Below are 20,019 nucleotides of genomic sequence, written 5' to 3'. Positions count from 1 at the left end.
GTTCCACTGGAATACGGTCGCCATATCTTGGTTTTATTATTTTGCTCATGGTGCAACCTTGAAAAAGTGGAATCGAGTGATTATCCGAGTACATCTGTATTTTTATGCAGAATGTAGGCATGACCTGACTTCACATTCCAAAATAAAAATGACTGATCTTTTCCATTAGAACCGTGTGGGTCACCCCAGCTGGCAGCTTTTATGCTTTTCTTTAATTTACTTTTTCCCCCTGAGGAGGTAGAGGCACTCTGTGGGCCTTTGCCAAGCTGCTGGAAAGTTACCGATGGTGAGGCTTCTTTTAATCCGAGTCATGCAGAGTGTCTGAAGCTCTGGGACTCAGCCCCTCCTGGCTTTGAAGACCGCTGCCAAAATACCCACAGCACCGAGGTTTGGCGACCTCGCTTAATCATAGCGAAAGGATTACGAAGTGCAAAACGAGCCCCCAGATGGCTGTGAAGTGGGCCGATTCGGAACCCGACTCAGGCTGAGACGCTGCTCAGGTCTGCTCCGTCTCACGTGGCTTTGTGTCTCACCTCTCGAATGGCCATCCCCTTGGCCAAGACCAGCAGCATTTGTGATGCACAGAAGAGAAAAAAATGTCAGGGAAACTGACTTTAGGTCATAGAAATAAAGTGTCTGGTAATTCGTCAGGCTCAGGGCTGGCGAGCCCCTCCCCACCCCCGCCACCCCATTATCCTGCTGTGGGAGGTCAGGACCACAGTCCACCTGTAAGAGCCTCTGAAAGACCAGGCCAGTGGATGGTTCAGTCCCTCGTGTCTTTAAAGTGAGGAACTGCAGCTGTCCATGATGCTTTATGTACCAACAATAATACACTCTGCACTAACAGCAGCAGCTTGCTCACCATGCGACATGGTGTGTGGGCACAGCAGGAAGGAAGGGTGATGTGCGACCGGGTGCTGACCTGGAATGTCTCAACTACTGCCGCAGCTTCAGAGGCCTCGTCCCATGCCAGGCATAAGTCTGAAGGCCCCAGTGTGCAACTTCCAGAAGCGGAAGGCCTGAGGGAGAGTGGGCAGGGAGGACCCCGAGGGACCGGCGCTGTTTCGGTGCCAGACATCCTTCTGCTTGGCCCTCACGTGGACAAAATAAAATGATAACACAAAACCCACCACATTCAGCACAAATTTCTATTAGGCAACTTTAGTCACTAAAATGTGCAAATGCAGACTCCTGTGTAGATCTGATCTGCCACACTAGGCCAAGCTTATTTTATTACATACATTCTGCATTCTAAGAACTAATAACTTCATATTGTAAACATTAAGCATACAGAGTTAAAATTCAAGGCCACATTGTATCATTGATTGTCTCTTTTGTCGTGTATCTTTGGCTGGCCGAGATCAACTCGTAGTGTATAAATGCATAAGTTATATAATTATTATATAAAAAGGGGGGGAAAAAAACCACATGGACTTGGATACTTCATTCTGACAAACGCACAGCGTTCGCGACTCAAAAGGAACACTGGAGCCCGCGGAACCCAAACCCCGAGGTGACATCGGATCGTGGCAGCCCAGAAGGCCGTCTCTTACCTGACCCCGTGGGGAACAGAGCCCCCACAAAATGACAAAGTCCCGAACGTTTCTTTTAAATATCGGACAATTCCAGTTAAAATTTTCTTTTGACAAACAAACAAACAAACAAAAAAAGAGATGCATGTTTTTGTGTCTGAATTCTACCACGTCCCCTCCCTCCACTCCGCCGTGTCCTTCCCGGTAACGCCAGATTGGGCGTTAACGCTGACTGCGTTCGACCTCACTCGGGTCCCACGACGCGGCCCCCGCGGCCCCCATCCTGCCCGGTCCTCACATCTCCTCCTCTGCTCCCTCCTCCGGCCCTCGGCCGACCACCTCTCGCTCACTCTCTACGCACGTTCTCAGTCCCACCATCCGGCTCCTGGTTCCTGTGACACTGTGAGGGGTTGGGAACTTTGGGTCATCTGCGCGGTCTCAGAGAGCTGACAGTTCTCCATCCCACAGATGGCCTGGATTTCACACAAAACGGCAGACGCCGATGAGTTCCGTATCAATGCCTGTTGCACAGTCTCGTCTTTCTTTTTTTTCTTTTTTCTTTCTTTTTTTTTTTTTTTGATATGTTTCTCTTTTTCAATACAGGTAGTTTTCCTTAAAATGGCATTCTAAACGGTATGTTAGGTGTCAAGACTGTGTTTTCTGTATTGCTTCAGTTTAATCCCAAACTCTAACGCTAGAGTGCATACACTTCGTTAAGACCACTTTCTTTGGCACTTTGTCCTTATCACTTCATACTCCTACTTACAATGTCTTTTACAAGGTTGGTCCACACATGAAATGTCCATATCCATTACATGTTGAGCATCCTCTCCATTTCTGTCGTAATAGTTCAGTAATTCCCTCCCGCTAAGCGTCTTTGGATTTCTTCCCTGGCTTCCTTCCCCAGCCCCAGTCATGTTTTTTTTCCATTCCCCTCGAGGCACTTTTGATCTCTGTTCTCCAATAGAGTTTGTGGCAATTTATCGGTGAGTGTACGTTGTTGGGAAAGGCCTCTCCTGGATCTTTAGTAGTAAGTGCCCAGATGGGAAGGCATATGGCTGGCCGGAAGCCTGGTGTTAGGGTATATTCCTCCGGTGGGTGAATTCCAGTACGGGTTGGGGGCGGCAAAAAAACTGGACGATGTCACAGGTAGGGCGGGAGGGTGGGGAGCCACAAAGTTCATCTTCTGTGGGTGGGCATGGTAGGAGCCCATGTACGGGAGGTCCGAGGGGTACTTGTAGAGGGACGACTCTGGAGGGTGGGGCTGGAGGGCCTGGGCGATGCCGTGGAAGTCGAACTTGTAGGCGTAGCGCTTCCCGTGGACTTTGGTCATGATGTTTTTGTCGTAGTAGTAGCGGAGGGCGCGGCTGAGTTTATCGTAGTTCATGTTGGGTTTGCTTTTCCGCTCTCCCCAACGCCGGGCCACCTCATCGGGATCTGTCATCTTGAATTCCCCGTTGGTGCCTTCCCAGGTGATGCAGTTGGAGTTTGAGCTGTCAGACAGGAGCTCCAGGAGAAACTGCCACAGCTGGATCTGCCCGCTCCCTAATGAGGAGGAAAGGACACAGGGCACCCGTGAGAACACGTTCTTTCCTCAGTGACAGAGCTGGGTGCTCTGGGTGTCCTGCTCAGCTCCCCTTTGCCAGCCTGAGCGCCTACCCCTCAGCCGCCTAGGGCGCCGGCTGCTCTTGTCCGTCAGCCTTCCTCCGGTTCTCCAGGAACCGCCCTTGGCTGGTCAGGAGCTGCCTCACCCACCCCAAATAGCCCACGGCCAGACGGACTGGCAGAGGGTACCGGTGACTGGCCCCCTTGCTTCAAGCAGGTACCAACTCTGTGATGCTGTCCCCTCGGGATCAGACCGTCCTGCTTCCTCATCCCCTCTCTCCTGTGAACATACCCTTAGCTGCCCACTTGCGCAAGCACCGTTATCCCAAACTCTGCGTCTTGGGGACCTGACCTAAGGTGATGATCCCTGGTACCTCCTAGGCCGATCCAGAGACTCAAGCCCTTTACAAAATGCAAAGAATTCATATGGGGCACATTTGCTTCCATCCGTTTCTGACTTCCTCAGAAGGACGGCCAGGTCAACGTTTGGGGAGACGGAAGGGCTTATTTTTCCTATTTTGTGAGGCAAAGTGTGCCATTATTTTGATGGCAACAATGACTTAATACCATTTATGTTGGCTAGGTCAAGCGAAATAATAAAAGTCAGATTTAGGAAATGAACTTCTAAAAAGTTAATGGAAAAAAATAGAGAATGGAAGTAAACACCGTTATTTCTAACATAACAGTTTGCTGGCACTCAGAAGGTGATCCTGTCAAAACTTTTCCTAGAACAGAATTAACCCACTCCAAATGAGGAAGTGTAGAAAAAAGCTGGCTCTCTTTCAACCCAAATCTCCTATTTCCAGTATCTGGGCAAACTCATCGTCAGGGAAATCCCTGTCTTGCCCCTGAGCTACAATGCCAACTGTGTTCGGAAGTTTCCAGAAGAAAACGTGTAACAATGAGTGTCTGTGAGGCCCTGTGGCAGGCAGAAAACACCCGACTCAGTCCAGGGGAGCTCGCTGAACGGGGTGTGCACCTCCAGAATTTTCCTGATCCCATCGGAGGCACATAGATGTGGCTTTTATGTTTTATTAAATTCAGAGGTAAATCAAGCCACTCTGCTACAGCACTCGAAAATGACACGTGGCTCCCTCAAGAAGAGAAGTGTGTAAATAGTGGGAACAGTGAGTACCAGGAGAGGCTAAGCTGTGTCCAACAGACCTCAGGCGCTCTAAAAATGGGTAACGGGCGGGTCTTACCGCCTGGATGTCAGCTCCAGCGCTGCCTCAGGCTCATTATCAAAGAGATCGCCTTTTATTATACTATCAGTACGAATCAACAGATGTGATAAAATGATTAAAGTAACCTTAACTGCAACTATTCAGAGGACTGATGTAATGGAAAAATCAATTATAAATTTGTTTTTCACTAAATCCTCACCGTTAGCTCCCTAGTATATAAATGATAAATTGTCTAACTCCTGAATCCTCGTTTCCATGTTGGATCCATGGAAATGAGTGTGTTTGTGAATTCATCCATACAATAGCATCGTGAGAAAGGTCAGCCTTTGCCGAATATGTTCTGGAAAATTATCATTTTCTGTCTAGCAACACATTTGAAATGTATTAACAGCTTGTAGTTCGTCACGATGGAGGCCTTCGCTTTTCGGGACTACGTATTCAAACTGTTCTCAATCAATTTTTGCTGCCCCCAACGTTTCATTAATATGCATTTTAAAAAACACGAAGAATGGTATGAGAGAACCATATGGTTTTAGTATATATATTGTAACCAACGAATAAATACTTGAAAAAAATTCCACATATGACCTGGGAATAGAGAAAAACATGGATTTTTGATTTATCGGTCAAACATATGCATCGATACAAACACGCAGAATTGTTTAAAAATATTCATCGTCACTTTCCTCTCATAGAGAGAGCAATTTCACGGACTTTGTATAAATACACAGACCTTCCTGAACAGACCGAATAATACTCAGTGTTTCGTCAAACCTTGGCATTGCCTCTTAGGAATTTGTCCCTGGGCCATTTCCTTTATAAATGTGTGTGACAGAAAAAGAGTAGACAAAAGCAGCCTCATCTCTCTCTGGCTTCTGAAGAACTAAGAAGTCGGGAACCTAAATCCATGGCTAGAAACTCAAAGCTCAAAGCACCAATGAACATTTCTCACTCGACCATTTTATCCATTAGCCTGTGAGACACGGGACTCAGGCCTCTGAGCGTTCCCAGCGTCTCTGGGCATGAGAGATCCGTAAACGAAATTCATCAGCTTCTAAATCTGAGGACACATCGTAAATGTAAAATCAATTAATGTTTATAAAATAGAACATTATGTCTGTGGGGTCAGCCTTCCAGCAGCTTCTCCATTACAGTCACGGCCAGTCCTCACAGCCAATCAGCTGAGGGTCAGGTCCTCTCATTGACATGCCAACATTAATCAAGGATCAAATACAATAGGGGGCACACGCAATCCACACGAGGGACACACCTGGAGCTCAGGTAACCAGGTAGACTATGCCGCTGGGCTCCAAAGGACACCTACTACATAAGGCCACTCTACCAAGGCTGGGAGACACAGTAGCCCTACCTAATACACAGAAACAAACACAGGGAGGCAGCCGAGATGGGAGACAGAGCAACATGTCCCACATGAAAGAACAGAACGAAGCTCCAGAAAAAGAACTAAACAAAATGGAGACAGGCGATCTCCCGGATGCAGAGTTCGCAACACTGGTTATCAGGATGCTCAGTGATCTCAGTGAGAACTTCAACCAAGTGACAAAAAACACAAACATGGAGATAGAAACCACGAAAAAGAATCGGTCGGAAATGAAGAATACATTAATTGAAATAAAGACTACATTAGATGGAATCAATAGTAGATCAGATGAAGCAGAGGATCAAATCAAAGATTTGGAAGAGAAGGTAGCAGGAAATACCCAATCAGAACAGCAAAAAGAAAAAAGGATCCCCCCAAAATGAGGATAGTCTAAGGGGCCAGTGAGACAACATCAAGCATACCAACATTCACATCATAGGGGCGCCCGAAGGAGAAGAGAGAGAGCAAGGAATTGAGAATCTATTGGAAGAAATAATGACAGAAAACTTCCCTAACCTGGCAAAGGAAACAGACATACAAGTCTAAGACGCACAGAGAGTCCCAAACAAGATGAACACAAAGAAGCCCACACCAAGACACGTCATAATGGAAATGCCAAAGCTTAAAGACAAAGAGAGAATCTTAAAAGCAGCAAGAGAAAGGCAGCTAGTTAGTTACCCACAGGGAGCTTCCATAAACCATCAGGCGATTTCTCAACAGAAACTTTGCAGGACAGAAGGGATCGGCAGAAAATATGCCACGTGATGAAAACCAAGCAACTACATCCAAGATTACTCTACCCAGCAAGGCTGTCATTTCGAATCGAAGGACAGGTAAACAATCTCCCAGACAGGAAAAAACTAAAGGAGTTCATCGCCGGCAAGCCAGAATCACAAGAAATGCTGAATGAAGAAAGAGAATGAGGGGGAGGAGGGGAAGAAAAGATAAAAAATATAAATAATAAAATGGCAATCACTGTAGACCTATCGATAATTACTTTAAATGTAAGTGCATTAAATTCTCCAAACAAAAGACACAGGGTGGCTGAATGGGTAAGAAAACAAGACCCACGTGGCCACGGAGAGATGAATGGATAAAGAGGTGGCACATAGACGATGAAATCTTGCCATCTGCAGCAACGTGGGTGGTCCTAGAGGGCAGAGCGTGTAAGTCAGACAGAGAAAGACAGAAACCACATGATTTCACTTACACGTGGACTCTAAAGAACAAAATAAACAAACAGACAAAACGGAAACAAACTCATAGACACGTGATGGGAGGGGAGTTGGGAGTGAGTGAAAAAGGAACAAACAGACAAAACGGAAACAAACTCATAGACACATTGTGATGGGAGGGGAGTTGGGAGTGAGTGAAAAAGGGGAAGGGAGTGAGAAGTATAAATTGGCAGTTACAAAATAGTCACAGGGATGTAAAGTACAGCAGAGGGAATATAGTCAATAATATTGTAATAACCGTGTGTTGCAAGGGGGTATTAGACTTAGGGGGACAATCACTTTGTAAGGTATATAAATGTCTAATCACTATGCCGAATACATGGAACTAATATAAAAATAAAAATAAAAAATTATCAAAAAGAAAAAAACAAAGTAGACAGATTTTTCCAGTTCGTTTTGATAAATAAGACATCTTTGGACCTATTTTAATAAATCCATTGTTAAGTGTACTGTTACAAAAGGTAACATTATGTCAAGCTTATTGTTAAAGCTTAACATTCATCACAAAATCTGTCGTATTCTCAGTATAAAGATTTTCTCACTGCAGAATTCTCAGGGATGCACCATGGTTGCTGAGAAATCACGATCAACGGTAAATGAAATGACTTACTCACGGCCACAGAATTTCAAGAGCAATCTACTGAATTCTTGTTTTACTGTCAAAACAGTATCATTTACTGTGCAATAAAGGTGCATTTTAGAATACGGGACCAGGGCTTCCAAAACAAGAACACCTAAGGTTTCGGAAGCCTACGAATGGCCTGAGTCGCTTACTGGCCAAACCGACCAGCACAGGAGACACTTACGAGACAGGATCTCCGCCCGACCAGCATCGCCAGCTCCACCTCATGAACCACCTCCTTCAGTAAAACCCTTCGCGCCTCGTTTTCTCCCTTGATGACAACCTGGCAGCACTGGCGAGGGGCAGCTCGCTAGGTCCCCGTTTTGTCTAGGGTCGGGCAGTGGGGGAGATCAAAGATGCGGGCGGCCTGCCTAGGGAGAGCCCAGTGGGATGAAGGGGACTGAGGCGAGGCCTGGAAGAGGGTGAAAGGCAGACTTTGAATTTTTCAGAGGCAAGTGGTCTCCTCATGCGATCACAGAAGAGAAACAAGGTAGCAGAGAGGTGCAGACTGAGCAAAAAAGGGCAAAACATCTAAACGGTTTATAAACCCCAGAGAAAAGCGGGGCTGGGAGGGACGTGGCAGCTGTGGGTGAAGCAGGAGGCACATCCCAGGGCGAGACGCTGTGGTGCCAGCTGACACAGGGACAAAGTAGTAAAGGGGAGAGAGGGGCCCAGCAAGCAGCACAGTGGCAGTCATTTGGGGCCACTTCCTACAGTGGCTGGGGGTGAGGCAGTAAAACCTGCGCGCACAGCCTGTAGCCTCCAGCAGTGAGGATCAAGGCAGCAGGCATGTGTCTGGTGGCAGGCTCTGCCGGGCTGCGTGTGGCTCAGACAGGACTTGTTGGAGGGCAGGGCGTATGGTGGCTGGAAGCTCTACTGTGGTATTAGGACTTCCTTGGCTGCTTCCTGGCTCTGCCACGTATGGCGCCCTGGGCGGCTCCCCCAGCTCTCTGTGTCTCGTTGAACTTATCTGCAAAATGGGGGTGATGGGAAGGACACGATCCTGCAGCGTCACTGTGAGGATGAACTCAGCAGGTGAACGCTCTGACCATGATCGGTTTGGGCTGAAAACCCGAGTTTAAAGCAGGATCCGTGCCTGGCCCAGAGCTGGGCGATAGTCACTGAAAGCTTACTACGTGCCAGACCCTGTTCTCAACGCTTGACATGCGTTTATTGAGTCCCTACCACCTCCACCCCCAGCCCCCAAGGATCATGTGATCGCTCATCGTAGAGATGAGAAAATTGGAGCCCGGAGAGGTAGGGTGACGAACCCTGCCCAAGGCCAGTGAGGGCTGGAACCCTGCTCCAGGCTTTGACCCTGAGTCACTGCCTGAACCGCCGCGTTCCGGCCTGGTTCTACGCACACCTCCACGGTCCTCTCAGGTCCTTCCCAGGGTGTCCCCTCGCTGGGCCCGGAGCTTGGTAGGTCCCCAGGGGAAGACTGGACATGCCTACCTTCTAACAAAGAGCAAAATATCCCTTCTAACAAAGAGCAAAATATCCCTAAAAATTCCCAGGGGAAGACTGGACATGCCTACCTCCTAATAAAGTGAGTCACTGCCTGAACCGCCGCGTTCCGGCCTGGTGCTACGCACACCTCCACAGTCCTCTCAGGTCCTTCCCAGGTTGTCCCCTCGCTGGGCCTGGAGCTTGGTAGGTTCCCAGGGGAAGACTGGACATGCCTACCTTCTAATAAAAAGCAAAAAACCACTGGGCTGTGGTTTTGCAGGAAGCAGGATGCGTTTTCATGCCCACCATGCAAGACAATGCAGTTAGCATCAAGGGAGCCACTGCAAACATCTGAGAAAGGTCTTTCATGGAAAGGTGATTTTGGTTCATTTGAGGAGCCACGTGAAATGCTCAGCCATTCTGACGGGACGGACATAAAGGAGCTGCGTCGCTTGTATAGGATCCACGACATAATGTCACAGGGACATGCTTTTCTCAGAAGGAGAAATGCCAGGTGGATATCTGGGAGGGAGGTGTCTAGATGCCGCGTTCACACTGCACGCGGTCACCTTTCCATTTAAAGTGATCAAAAAGAATTTGCTTTGTGTAAAGAGCAGAAGCAGCAATTTTAAACGATGATTTATTGATCAGAGAACAGAATAATAGAATCAAACGGGAAGAAGCATTCTCACGAATAGAAAGATAAGACATTCTGGTATCGGGGCAAAGGCCATGCGAACACACCCACGTGGCCTAAGGATGGACGGGGAGAAGGCCTGATTCATTACACACCACGTGAGGTAAATCTGTGTTTTCAGAGAAGAAGCGGATGCTGCCACTTTCCCCAGGCCCACGGAGAGGGTGTCAGTAGCAGAGGGCTGTCCTTCCCTCACGGCGTGAGGGTTGCTGACCCACTAGGTACTGAGATGTTCTTGCAGGCTGGCGATGGTTTACAGTCTCCTTGGGCCCTACCCCAGGTCCCTCTAGCCACAGCGGGCATCCTCAGCTGCTGGGCACAACAGATGCTCTGCCTTGGGCCCAGCCACTCTCTTCGACCCCATTGTCCAACCAAGCCACACCTCTGAGCTGTGACAATATGGCGTGGACATGTATTTCATTAGCTAGCTTGTGTGAGTGCAAAGGCCAGTTTGGTCTTGTTTGGCACACCTGACACCTTCCTCCCCTTCCTCCCTGCCCTCAGACCCAGCCTACGCACCTGAACAGTTGTTAAAATGAACAGCAAGCCCTTCCTTTCTTTTCCCTTGGGCCCCATCCTCCAAGACCTCCCTCTTCCCCCGTGCTCACGCAGGGGCAGTTTAGGGAAAGTGAATGAAAACAGACTTTGCAGGCAGAGAAGCAGGGTTCACATCTGGCCTCCCTTCTTATTGGCTGTGTGGCCCAGGAAAAGTTATCTAATTTCTCAGGACCTCCGATTCCTCTTCTGTAGGATCATGGTCTCCTGGGGCCGCTATGACACAGGACCACAGACATAGCGCTTGGCCAGGCATTACATGGGGTGGGAGCTACCTGAGCGTGATCTCACACTACCGTATTGATGTTCCCAGAGCGTTTCAGCCTCCATGCTTCTCTTTCTAATCTGTCCTGAACGTCACTGCCAGACCAGTGGTCCTGAAGCAGGACTGATGATCATCGTCTCAAAACACAGTAAACACTTTTATTTGAATGATTATGGAGGCCGCTGCACATGGAAAGCTGACCACAGGCGTGAGGAGGGACCACAGACCCAGGAGACATGGCCACCAGGTGGATCTCATGTGAGAGAGAAGAAACTGGCTAAGTAGTTTAGACAGAGTTGTAATTACCTACATCCATTTGTCCACCAAAATGTAAGCTACTTGAGAGTCACAGGTGGTGTCTTGTTATTCCTTGCATTTACTTATTCAACAAATAATTATTGAGTGCCTGGTCCAGGCCCCAGGGTAAACAAAACAATCCCTTCTCATGGCTGAGATGCTTAAAGAATATTTGCTGAATTATTTAATATTCACTAAAATATAATGTCAAAGATGGCAGACACTCAATAACAGTATTTCATGTTCTCAAAGTATAGAGTCCCTGTGGGGATAAACCCTGATTGAATCTGAATTTTTCCATTTCCAACCCTATTTTGGCCTCAATGTTTAGGAAATACACATTCCAGCTCGTACTTACAAGATGCCTGTGACATCTTGGCATTTGAATTTACTGTTGAGAATATGCAGCATGTGCTGTGAATTTCTCAAGTGGAAGCCAGCACAGCTGGCTCAGATCTGAATACAAACAAATAAAACAATTTGGTGGGCAATGAAATGGGATGACAGGTGATAATCCTTGGCAAGGTACAGGTTACAAATGGGCCGATTAAGAATCGGCACTCTCTTCCAGCATCTCAGTTGAGAAACAGACCATTCAATGAAGATGATGCGAAATTTGATGTCTTACGGTTATAATTACTGTTCTCCTCTTCAAAATGTTATTTTATCTGCTTGTGTGATGGCTTGAATTGTGTCTTCCCCAAATTCACATGTTGGAGTCATGGCTCCCTGGAACTTGAGAATGTGAACTATTTCCTTATTTGGAAATGGGGTCTTTATGGAAGTAATCGAATGAAAGTGAGGTTATCAGGGTGGACGCTGATCCGACACGATCATTCACACACGCAGACTCACAGAGGGAAGCCGTGTGAAGAGACACAGGCAGAAGGTGGGCGTCTACAAGCCACCTTCTAGAACAGGTCTTTCCTCCATGGCTCCCAGAAGAAACTAACTCCACCGGCACCTGACACCTTGATTTTGAACTTCTGTCCTCCAGAACTCGGAGACAAGAAAATGTTTGTTGTGTAAGGGCCCCGTCCGTGGTACTTTGTTACACTACCCCAAGAAACTCACACAGCTTGGATCAGGTACTAATGCCTTTTGCTGAAGCTAGAATTTTAATTCATAACTCGACTCATGTTTTTTTTTTCCATTTAGGCAAATAATCTAGGGGGACCTGAAACTGAAATTTGTTCAGTTGAAGGGATTTCTCACCAATGCAAGTTGATTTTTCAAAACAACCACACACGCCCAAAAGGTAACTTTGCAAGAGCAAAATCATCAGCAGTATCTCACCTGGATTCGCAAGGCGGCTACTCGTGGGTCCAAGAATCTGATAAGGGTCTACGGCAAAGAGAAAAGCGTCAAATTCCAAAGACATAGTCGTGACTGGTATGACGTCCCTGCAGGCACAGTGCTGACCCCCTTGTGTTTTCAGATTTCAGAACTGGAAACGTCCCCCACACCAGAGTCACTAGCACCACTTCCTGTATGAGATGTCACATGGGATCTGAGAGCCGTTTCTGTTGGTGGCCAAGCTCAGATTTGGCCTGGGACTCCTGACGCCCAGCCCAGTGCCCCTCCATCCCAGGATGTAAATAGGGCAAACGTATGTTAAGTCCCCAGTGCCACGTTGGCTGTGTCGCTCAGAGCACGGGCAATGGCAACCGGCCACTGCGTTTTGCTTGGGACTTGGCTGATTTTGCTGCACGTGGCCTGTAAGGTGACATTAAAAGAGTTCATAGGTCACAAAAAAAAGCAGCCGGTGTCCAAGTGGAATGTTTCTTTCCATGTTTCTTGTATAGATGTTGGAAATGTTTTAACAAAACCTCGAGTCATCCTAATCAACTAGACTGATTATTTGGTCCCCATTTGATCTATGAAGCAATCGTAAAGAAGGCAGAGTAACATTAATTTTGTTCAGAAAATGACACTTTTGAGAAATAAGCTGCTAAACCTGTTCCTTCGCCAATGGACATTGAGATAATCCTGAAACATACCTAGCTGAGGACGCTGGTCTTCGGTTTTGGGCACTGTGGAAGGAGATGGCTGAGTCACTGAAAATCCGAAAATAAAAGAAAATTAGCTATATTTGACATATTTGATATATTTAATATAGTCTTTGATGCTGTCATAGCATCGTTCCATCAATTACGTAAACAAATACAAACGCTAAAGCAAAAAGAGATTTTTTTCAAATAACTTTAAGTTATTTGAAAAATTTATTGTACCCCACTTTTCCCAAAACCAAAAAAAAAAAAAAAATTGAGATGGCTTACAACACGGATTAAAATGAATCACAGTCTAAAATTAATAGAGACACTACTAGAAAAATGAAATCAAGCAAGGGATGCTTTTAAACATGGCGAAAGGTAGGAAATCCCTCAGGATCCAATCTGTCCTCACATCCCCCATGAGGCGTGCATTGGTGCTTGTTGAAATACATTATGTCAGTTATTTCTTTTTGTTAAGGAAGGAAGTATAACCCCAATAGAGAAAGGATGATTGCCTCTAAAGATCAGCTGCGCTTTGTTTCCAACGGGACACTTTATGTGGTGAAAGGCATAGATTAGCTACAGAAATTATTATTTACTCCAGCAAGAGTCGTCCCCTGCCTCGTGACATGCGGATTCAAGGCAGTGGGAGTCAATGTTATACCTTTCGACTGGGGCGTGGGGTGGCCGTGACCGGTCCAGGCTGATCTCCTGGGTGGTTCATAAGGTAAATCTGTAAAGACAAACAAATTGACTAAAAGACCAATAATGTATTTTTTATAATAGGTATTTTCTATGTTTTCAGTTTTGTGTTTCTTAGAATACTGTGCAGGAAAATCCAGTAATCCAAAGAAATTTTCAACCTGGATGCCGCTAGACTTGGGTTTTATTTACAAATTATAATTTTTGTACATTTTATTGATCTAACATTTTTACCCATTAATCTGAAAACCTCCACTGACAGATTCTCCCAGAGCTTGCTGCCTCTTCTAAGGGGACTTCCTATCATCAGAGGCCACGGCCACACTGGCAGTTTCTTACAATCTAATTTCTCCTACCTTCCCCCGGGGAAGACCTGTATCCATCCCTTCATTGTTGTGCTGACCCACCCAGAGCAGAACCTTTAATGAATCGACAAGTTCTTGCTCGAGGTCTGCCCTTTGAGCCACCAAATGACTTTCCTGTTCCTTTTTCTTCCTTGAAAACAAGTACTTCCTTCTTATCCTGGGATTTGCCAGCTGCCTCTCTTGGCCACTCCTGCTTTCTCCTTATAATCTTGTCTTTTCTATGCAAATCTTATCTTTCTATGCAAATATGTACCCTTTCTTCTTCTCCAAATTCAGAATTTCTCTAAAATAATTGCATGAAATAAACTGCAAGACTGAAATAGGAATGTTTCTGCAACATGTCAGCAACGATCATAAAAGCTTCAGTATATGCCGATAATTTTTTCTATATTCATAATGTATTGCCATTCATCCCATAAATCTCTATGCACTTTGCATATGCAAATTTAATAACCACTTCTGCATCCTCGGTGTGAGTTCTATTGATTATGAAGAGTCTAAGTCACTTTAAGTTTCTTTCAAATATATATTTCCAGAAACATTTTATGCGTGCTCGAACTGTGCATACATAAAGCTATTTCTACCTGCGATCTTATTACAGAACCATTTCGAAACTATGTTTTCTTGGATTGTTGGGTCTCAGTTCAATTCTGGGCCAACTGAAAGCCATAGCCAGATACTTCAGCAGATATTCTGCTGCCAGACACCTGGACATGACTTCAAAACCACACTTGGAGGGCAGGGCAATGTAATTCGTCTTAAGCTCTCTTTAAAGATATCATTTAACCTTATTTAAAATTGGCCATTTGGTGGGTCAGTCTTCAAAAAGCTGGACTATGTTGCAGAAGATACATCTCCTCTTATTTTCATATCCCAAAGAGAACAGCAATGAGATGCAACGTGAAATGCGACACAGAATTTCTGTAATTTATTTGGTGTTTGGCTACAAGTATGTCGCCCAGTGTGGTCGGTGAAACCCTACCCCCCAGAGCTCTGGTTGAGTCAGATCATTTTTCTTTTTAAACTGTGCCGTTGCTCACCACTCCCCGTCGGCTGGCACTTTTGCGTTTGGGGGCCACCCACCTTTCCCACCCAGCTCTTCAAAGTCTCACTTTTCTGGTGTTGGGACTATGCGTGGGCAGAAAATTTCTTTTATTTTTTTTAATTTTATTTTATTATTAGTTTCAAGTATACAATACACTGGTCAGACATTTATATAGTTTATAAAATGATCCCCCTGATTGCTCTTTCTCTCCGCTGGTCCTCAACTCAGCCATTACCTTAATGCTGACTCCATTCCCTACGCCGTGCTCCCCATCCCCGTGACCATCTACCAACTACTAATTTGTACTTTTTTAACCCTTCACCCCATTCCCCCAGCTCCCCAAACCCACTCCCCTCTGGCCGTCCCTAGATTGGCTTCTATATTTACGAATCTGGTTTTGATTAGTTTGTTCTTTTCGTTCTTAGATTCTGCATGTAAGTGAAATCATATGCTATTTATCTTTCTCTGACTAATTTCGATTTAGGTTTCTGGGAGCACTTTGCGTATGGATTCTCATCCAGTTGCATTTTGTCTGAAAATGGTTAGCCAGAGGTTCAATTTGAGAACTGTCGCAGAATGAAAAATCCACCAGCAAGGCAATCATAACAGCATCAAGCCCAATTCAGGAGCTGACAGGCCCATCAGCAAGGGATTTCTGTTTATCAGATGAAAAAGCAAGATAATACAGAAATACATTCTAGATTCTTGTTTCTCAGTGTGTGGTTCCCAGACCTGGGAACGTCTGGGAGCCTGTCAGAGACTCAGAATCTCATTCCAATATGCCGAATCAGAATCTGCGTTTTAACGAGATGCCGGGCGACTTGGGTGGATGCTGACCTTTGAGAAAGCCTGTTCTAGACAATTTCCACTGCTCTTTTCTAGAAATCTTTGTTCCTATAGATAATGAGTTCAGAAATACTGGGTGTGTCGATACAGAGAAATGTGTGCAAAGAGTTCCAGACTGAATGGTTTTACCTGAGGTACCACTAATGGAATTAATGGCAAGTGTCAGTAGGTTAGTCCGCTACTATTTTAAACACAAAAAAGTATTGCTCATAAAACAGGACTGGAAAAAATTAAACACCAAACTACTAATAGAAAAATATTTTGAAACTCTCCTCTCATAAAATCCTTCTTAGGGTGTAGAGCCATGTCCCATCCTTCTCTGAAAATAAGTCATAATCTAAATAACACCAAGTCTGATTTTTAGCCCAAATCTGAGATGTTACATGAACAATGACTAACATGTTCACAAACATATTGCCAGGGAAGATAAGCAGGCGTTTGTTTTCGTTCATAAAATTCTGGTCCAGTACTTCCTTATCAGCTGCCGATCACATGCTGTGGGCACCGAGCCCCCTCCTGTGGGAGGTGACATAGGAGCTGCCAAACTCAGCCTTGCTGAGACAGGAGACAACCAGCAGTAACCCCATCGGCAGCTCCCCTCAAAACAGAGCCAGTGTAAGTCCCCCTATTGGCTGCTTGAAAAATTATTACTCCACATATGTTTGTTATTTGTCTCTTCCTGATAGATCAGAGGACTCTTCATAAGGATATATTTCACATCTAATTTTTAGTGGCCATTTCCATACACTCTCCATTTCTCTTCTACCTTCATCCTCAAGGTAATTAAATCATATGCTGGGCAGAAGTTCCTGTGTTGGGGAAGGTGGATTTCTGGCATAGGTCTTGCTATTGTCTTTTCTGTAAAAGACTGTATTTAAAAACAGGACTTTATAAAAGCTATTTTAATAGGCAGCTGAGGGTTTCATAGGCAGATCTATGTGCCATGATCCAGACCCCAAAACATGAAGCTACAAATGGAGAGTTTGACTGGCATCGTCTCCTCTACACCAGGACCTTCGTTCACTGACGGGGAGCTGGGATCAGTCCTTGATTCTGAATGAGACGCCTCTCCACACCGGCCCCCTCCCGAGACAGCAGCGAATCAAGATGACATCCTCACTGCCCTTCCTGCAGAACTAAGGTCACCAAGTTTTATATTCTCCTTTCTCGAGCTTACTGAAAAAAAAGCCCTCTAGCCTTCTTGACGTCCACCAACCCACTTTACTTTTTAAAGGGCCAGAACTGAAATCATGGGAGAGTCACGCTCACTCTGTAGGGTCCATGCCGTGTTTACAAAGCAACTCCGGAGGTCCCTGGCTGGGCCAAATGGGAAAGGATGAGTCTCGCCTGCTCTCGATGAACTTGGATGCTAGTGGCAAAGACACAAGGACCAAGAGGGGTTGCCCAGAACCAGTCTACAAACCACTGCTTAATGGAAGGAAGTGTTAGCGTCGACCGTAACACAATTAAGTAGCTCTCCCCTTTTTTCTCCAGATCTTCCTAAAGTCTTCCAAAATCCTCTATCAGACGTGGAGGTCTGGGAGCCCCTTCTCGCCTAGGTCTGCAGATCTCTGTGGTTGTATTATAGTCGGCGGAAAGCAAGGAATGCGTGCTTAGCCTTTTGTTAAAAGAGAGGCTTTAGATGGCGCCTGCCCGAGGGGTGAGCGCATTCGCTGCGCTGTGTCCCTAGCACGGGTGACAGACACTAAATGGCACTGAGTTGCACACTCCAGCGGAAGAACACATTAAGATTCCCAGAAACCCTTGGAGAGCAGCATCCGAAACTTCAAAGTCAAGGCTACACTTTCGGGCTGACCTCTCCAGTCTCTTGATACTATCTAGATGCGTATCATGATGCATGGGTTGCCATGGCGATGGAGGAGGGGAGGATGGGGTTGCACAGTGTCCTCCTTGGCGCGCACCAGAGCTTTCGCACAAACCGCTCCTAAGATGGCAGGCGGGGTGGGGTGGCACATCACAAGGTCAAAAACCAGTCTGCAAGTTTCTATGAGTCAGACTTGTCTCTGTTTGTGCTACTTGAGACCTCAAGGGGCCATGGCTCTGGGCGTGTGTTTAGCAAAGGAGGAGGGTGCTTACAAGGAAAATAGAGAAAGGGTTTCTGACAGCAATAACTGACGGCATGAGCAACACGTGAAACACCATAAAATAACGATCATAACTAACAGAACGTAAAGCGATATGCCTATGTGCTAACACTTCATAAAAGCAGAGGAGAGATTGACCTAAATGCTAATTTATAACAAAGGGATCATGAAAGAGGGTACATTTTGAATCAGGACAATTCTGGAAAAGCAAATAGGACCACAGATGGGAAGAGAAGGGGTGAGCATGAACAAAGGAGTAAGTGTGGTTATCTGTAAGATCACTAAACGGCCTTGGCCAACTATGGGGTGACATCGAAATGACATAGCAGCCTGACAAGGCAAGTGTGAAGGGGACTCTGGGGTGGTTGATGCATCTGGGAGGTCCGTCCGCACAAAGAGGAAAAGGCGTCTTGGGGGCAGTAGACAGGGCTGGGCTACTTGACGCAGGAAGGAAGGGAGGGATGTGGGGTGGGAAGTATGGTGACAGAGCACTAGGAAGCGAGACTCGGCAGGATGACACGGGTAGGCGGGAGAAGTCCTCCGTTCCCATAAATGTGGGAGTAGAGAAACGGAGTGGACGTGAAGGTCATGACCCAGCCAACCAAGAGTGCAGGGGACATGAACTTGGATCTCTATCCATCCCCAAGAGCTCTAGGACCTCTCCCAAAGAAAGCGTCCACGATCACCTCTCCGGAGAGTGGTCAGATGCTCACTGATCACAGCGACAGTCGGATTCACAGTGACACCCCCCACCCACCCACCCCAATGACTCGGCAGCCTTGGGAATGGGTGTGGCAAGACCACACCCTCCGAGCCATCCCAATGTTCTCCATTTGCGCTGTTATAGGCTGACCCACTCGCAAAACCATTGCTTCAAGGCTGGTCACTGCTCTATCCGACGTGTGTAATTCTCTTCTCCAAGGTCAAAGCCCTGAATCTAGCTTACAGCAGATAGTTTCCTGGCTTGTTCTGCCTACTTCCAACTCCTTATAACTCAGACACCAATATCGGCATCTCTTTTCGTCATCATAGCGGCAGCCATCAAAACAGGCTCTTTTTGACATAAATTGAGTCTCAGAAACATACCTTACTGACGATAGAAATATGGAGGTGTGATCTCTTCCAGGTCACACACAAACGATGGCCCAAGGAAGAACATTCTCAGAGCCACATCGGGCGCATCTGAGTTTGCCACCCTGGACCTTCTCTCAGTTGACACACAGAGATGGTGACCTAGCCTTCACCCTCCCAGCCACACTCCTCTCAAAACCCTGGACGGGCCAGATCTTCCAAATCCACCGTATCCTAAAATACGACAAAAAAATGCAGCTCCAGGATCCACTGTTCTATCTCTGTAGCCACAGGCAGCCCCCACCAGCTGCTCTGACCACTGGACAATGCCAGCTCATTTGGCCAACGTCATGGTGTTTTGACACAACTCAACACTAGCTCACAATCCCTGGCGTTTATAACTCAGTCAGAGGCATCTGTGAGGTAGCTTCAAGCAAGCAAGCAAACGAACGAACGAATAAACCCTGACCAAATGTTTTACAGATAGCTTTTATTGTTTTAGGTATGGATGGAAATGTTTTTAAAATGCTCACAAAAATGATTTTGTGATTTTCTTACACTCCCTATGTTTCCCCAGGATGCAGTTTCTAGCGGCAAACGCAGAACGCTCTAGAGCTTGAGTACAACGTGCATTTCCAGTTTCCATCCTCAACACACACAGTGGGTTTCTACAGGGCCAGTCTAGTTGACTCTGAACCCTGGGTCTTGTCCAAGATTCAGTGGCCCGTGACATCTCTCACATGACAGTTAAGGAAGCACGTTGGCTAAGCACCCGCCGCGACGGGCTCAGCTCGAGGGGACGCTCCACGCGCACCTGAGGAATGAACCGGCCAGCCTTCCGAAGCCTGGTTCATCTTTGCATTCGTGGAACCCAACCCCGTGCTCGGCACTAACAGGCACTTGATACATATATATATATATATTTTGTGAATGACATGGAAATGAACCACCTGCACTTTTCAGTCCCTGGGAAAGACGTAAAGTAAGGGTTGGAGAGAAGTGCCGTCTAGGAATGGGGTGCTCGTGTTCGGGGGCTCCTCTCGTTTTGTGCCTCCGCCCCGAGGAGGGA

The 20,019-nt window shown here is 46.4% G+C and overlaps 1 protein-coding gene across 3 annotated transcripts in view; it reads right to left on the bottom strand.

Moving 5' to 3' along the window:
• Positions 1–1,832: 1,832 nt before the first annotated feature.
• ERG (ERG, ETS transcription factor) overlaps positions 1,833–20,019 on the bottom strand; it is a 174,958-nt gene continuing 156,771 nt past the window's right edge. For all 3 annotated transcript variants that reach the window (XM_006916737.1, XM_006916739.1, XM_025050208.1), the window contains 4 exons: positions 13,481–13,549; positions 12,823–12,879; positions 12,119–12,166; positions 1,833–3,077 (listed from right to left, as the gene is read on the bottom strand). In XM_006916737.1, coding sequence (XP_006916799.1) covers positions 2,557–3,077; positions 12,119–12,166; positions 12,823–12,879; positions 13,481–13,549 — 695 coding nt within the window. In that variant the 3' untranslated portion in view covers positions 1,833–2,556. The remainder of the gene's footprint in view (positions 3,078–12,118; positions 12,167–12,822; positions 12,880–13,480; positions 13,550–20,019) is intronic.

Source organism: Pteropus alecto, unplaced genomic scaffold (assembly GCF_000325575.1).
Source record: "Pteropus alecto unplaced genomic scaffold, ASM32557v1 scaffold97, whole genome shotgun sequence".
Classification (NCBI taxonomy): Eukaryota; Metazoa; Chordata; class Mammalia; order Chiroptera; family Pteropodidae; genus Pteropus; species Pteropus alecto.
The sequence above is the reverse complement of the archived record's forward strand: the minus strand, read 5'-3'. Positions and strand labels throughout refer to the sequence as shown.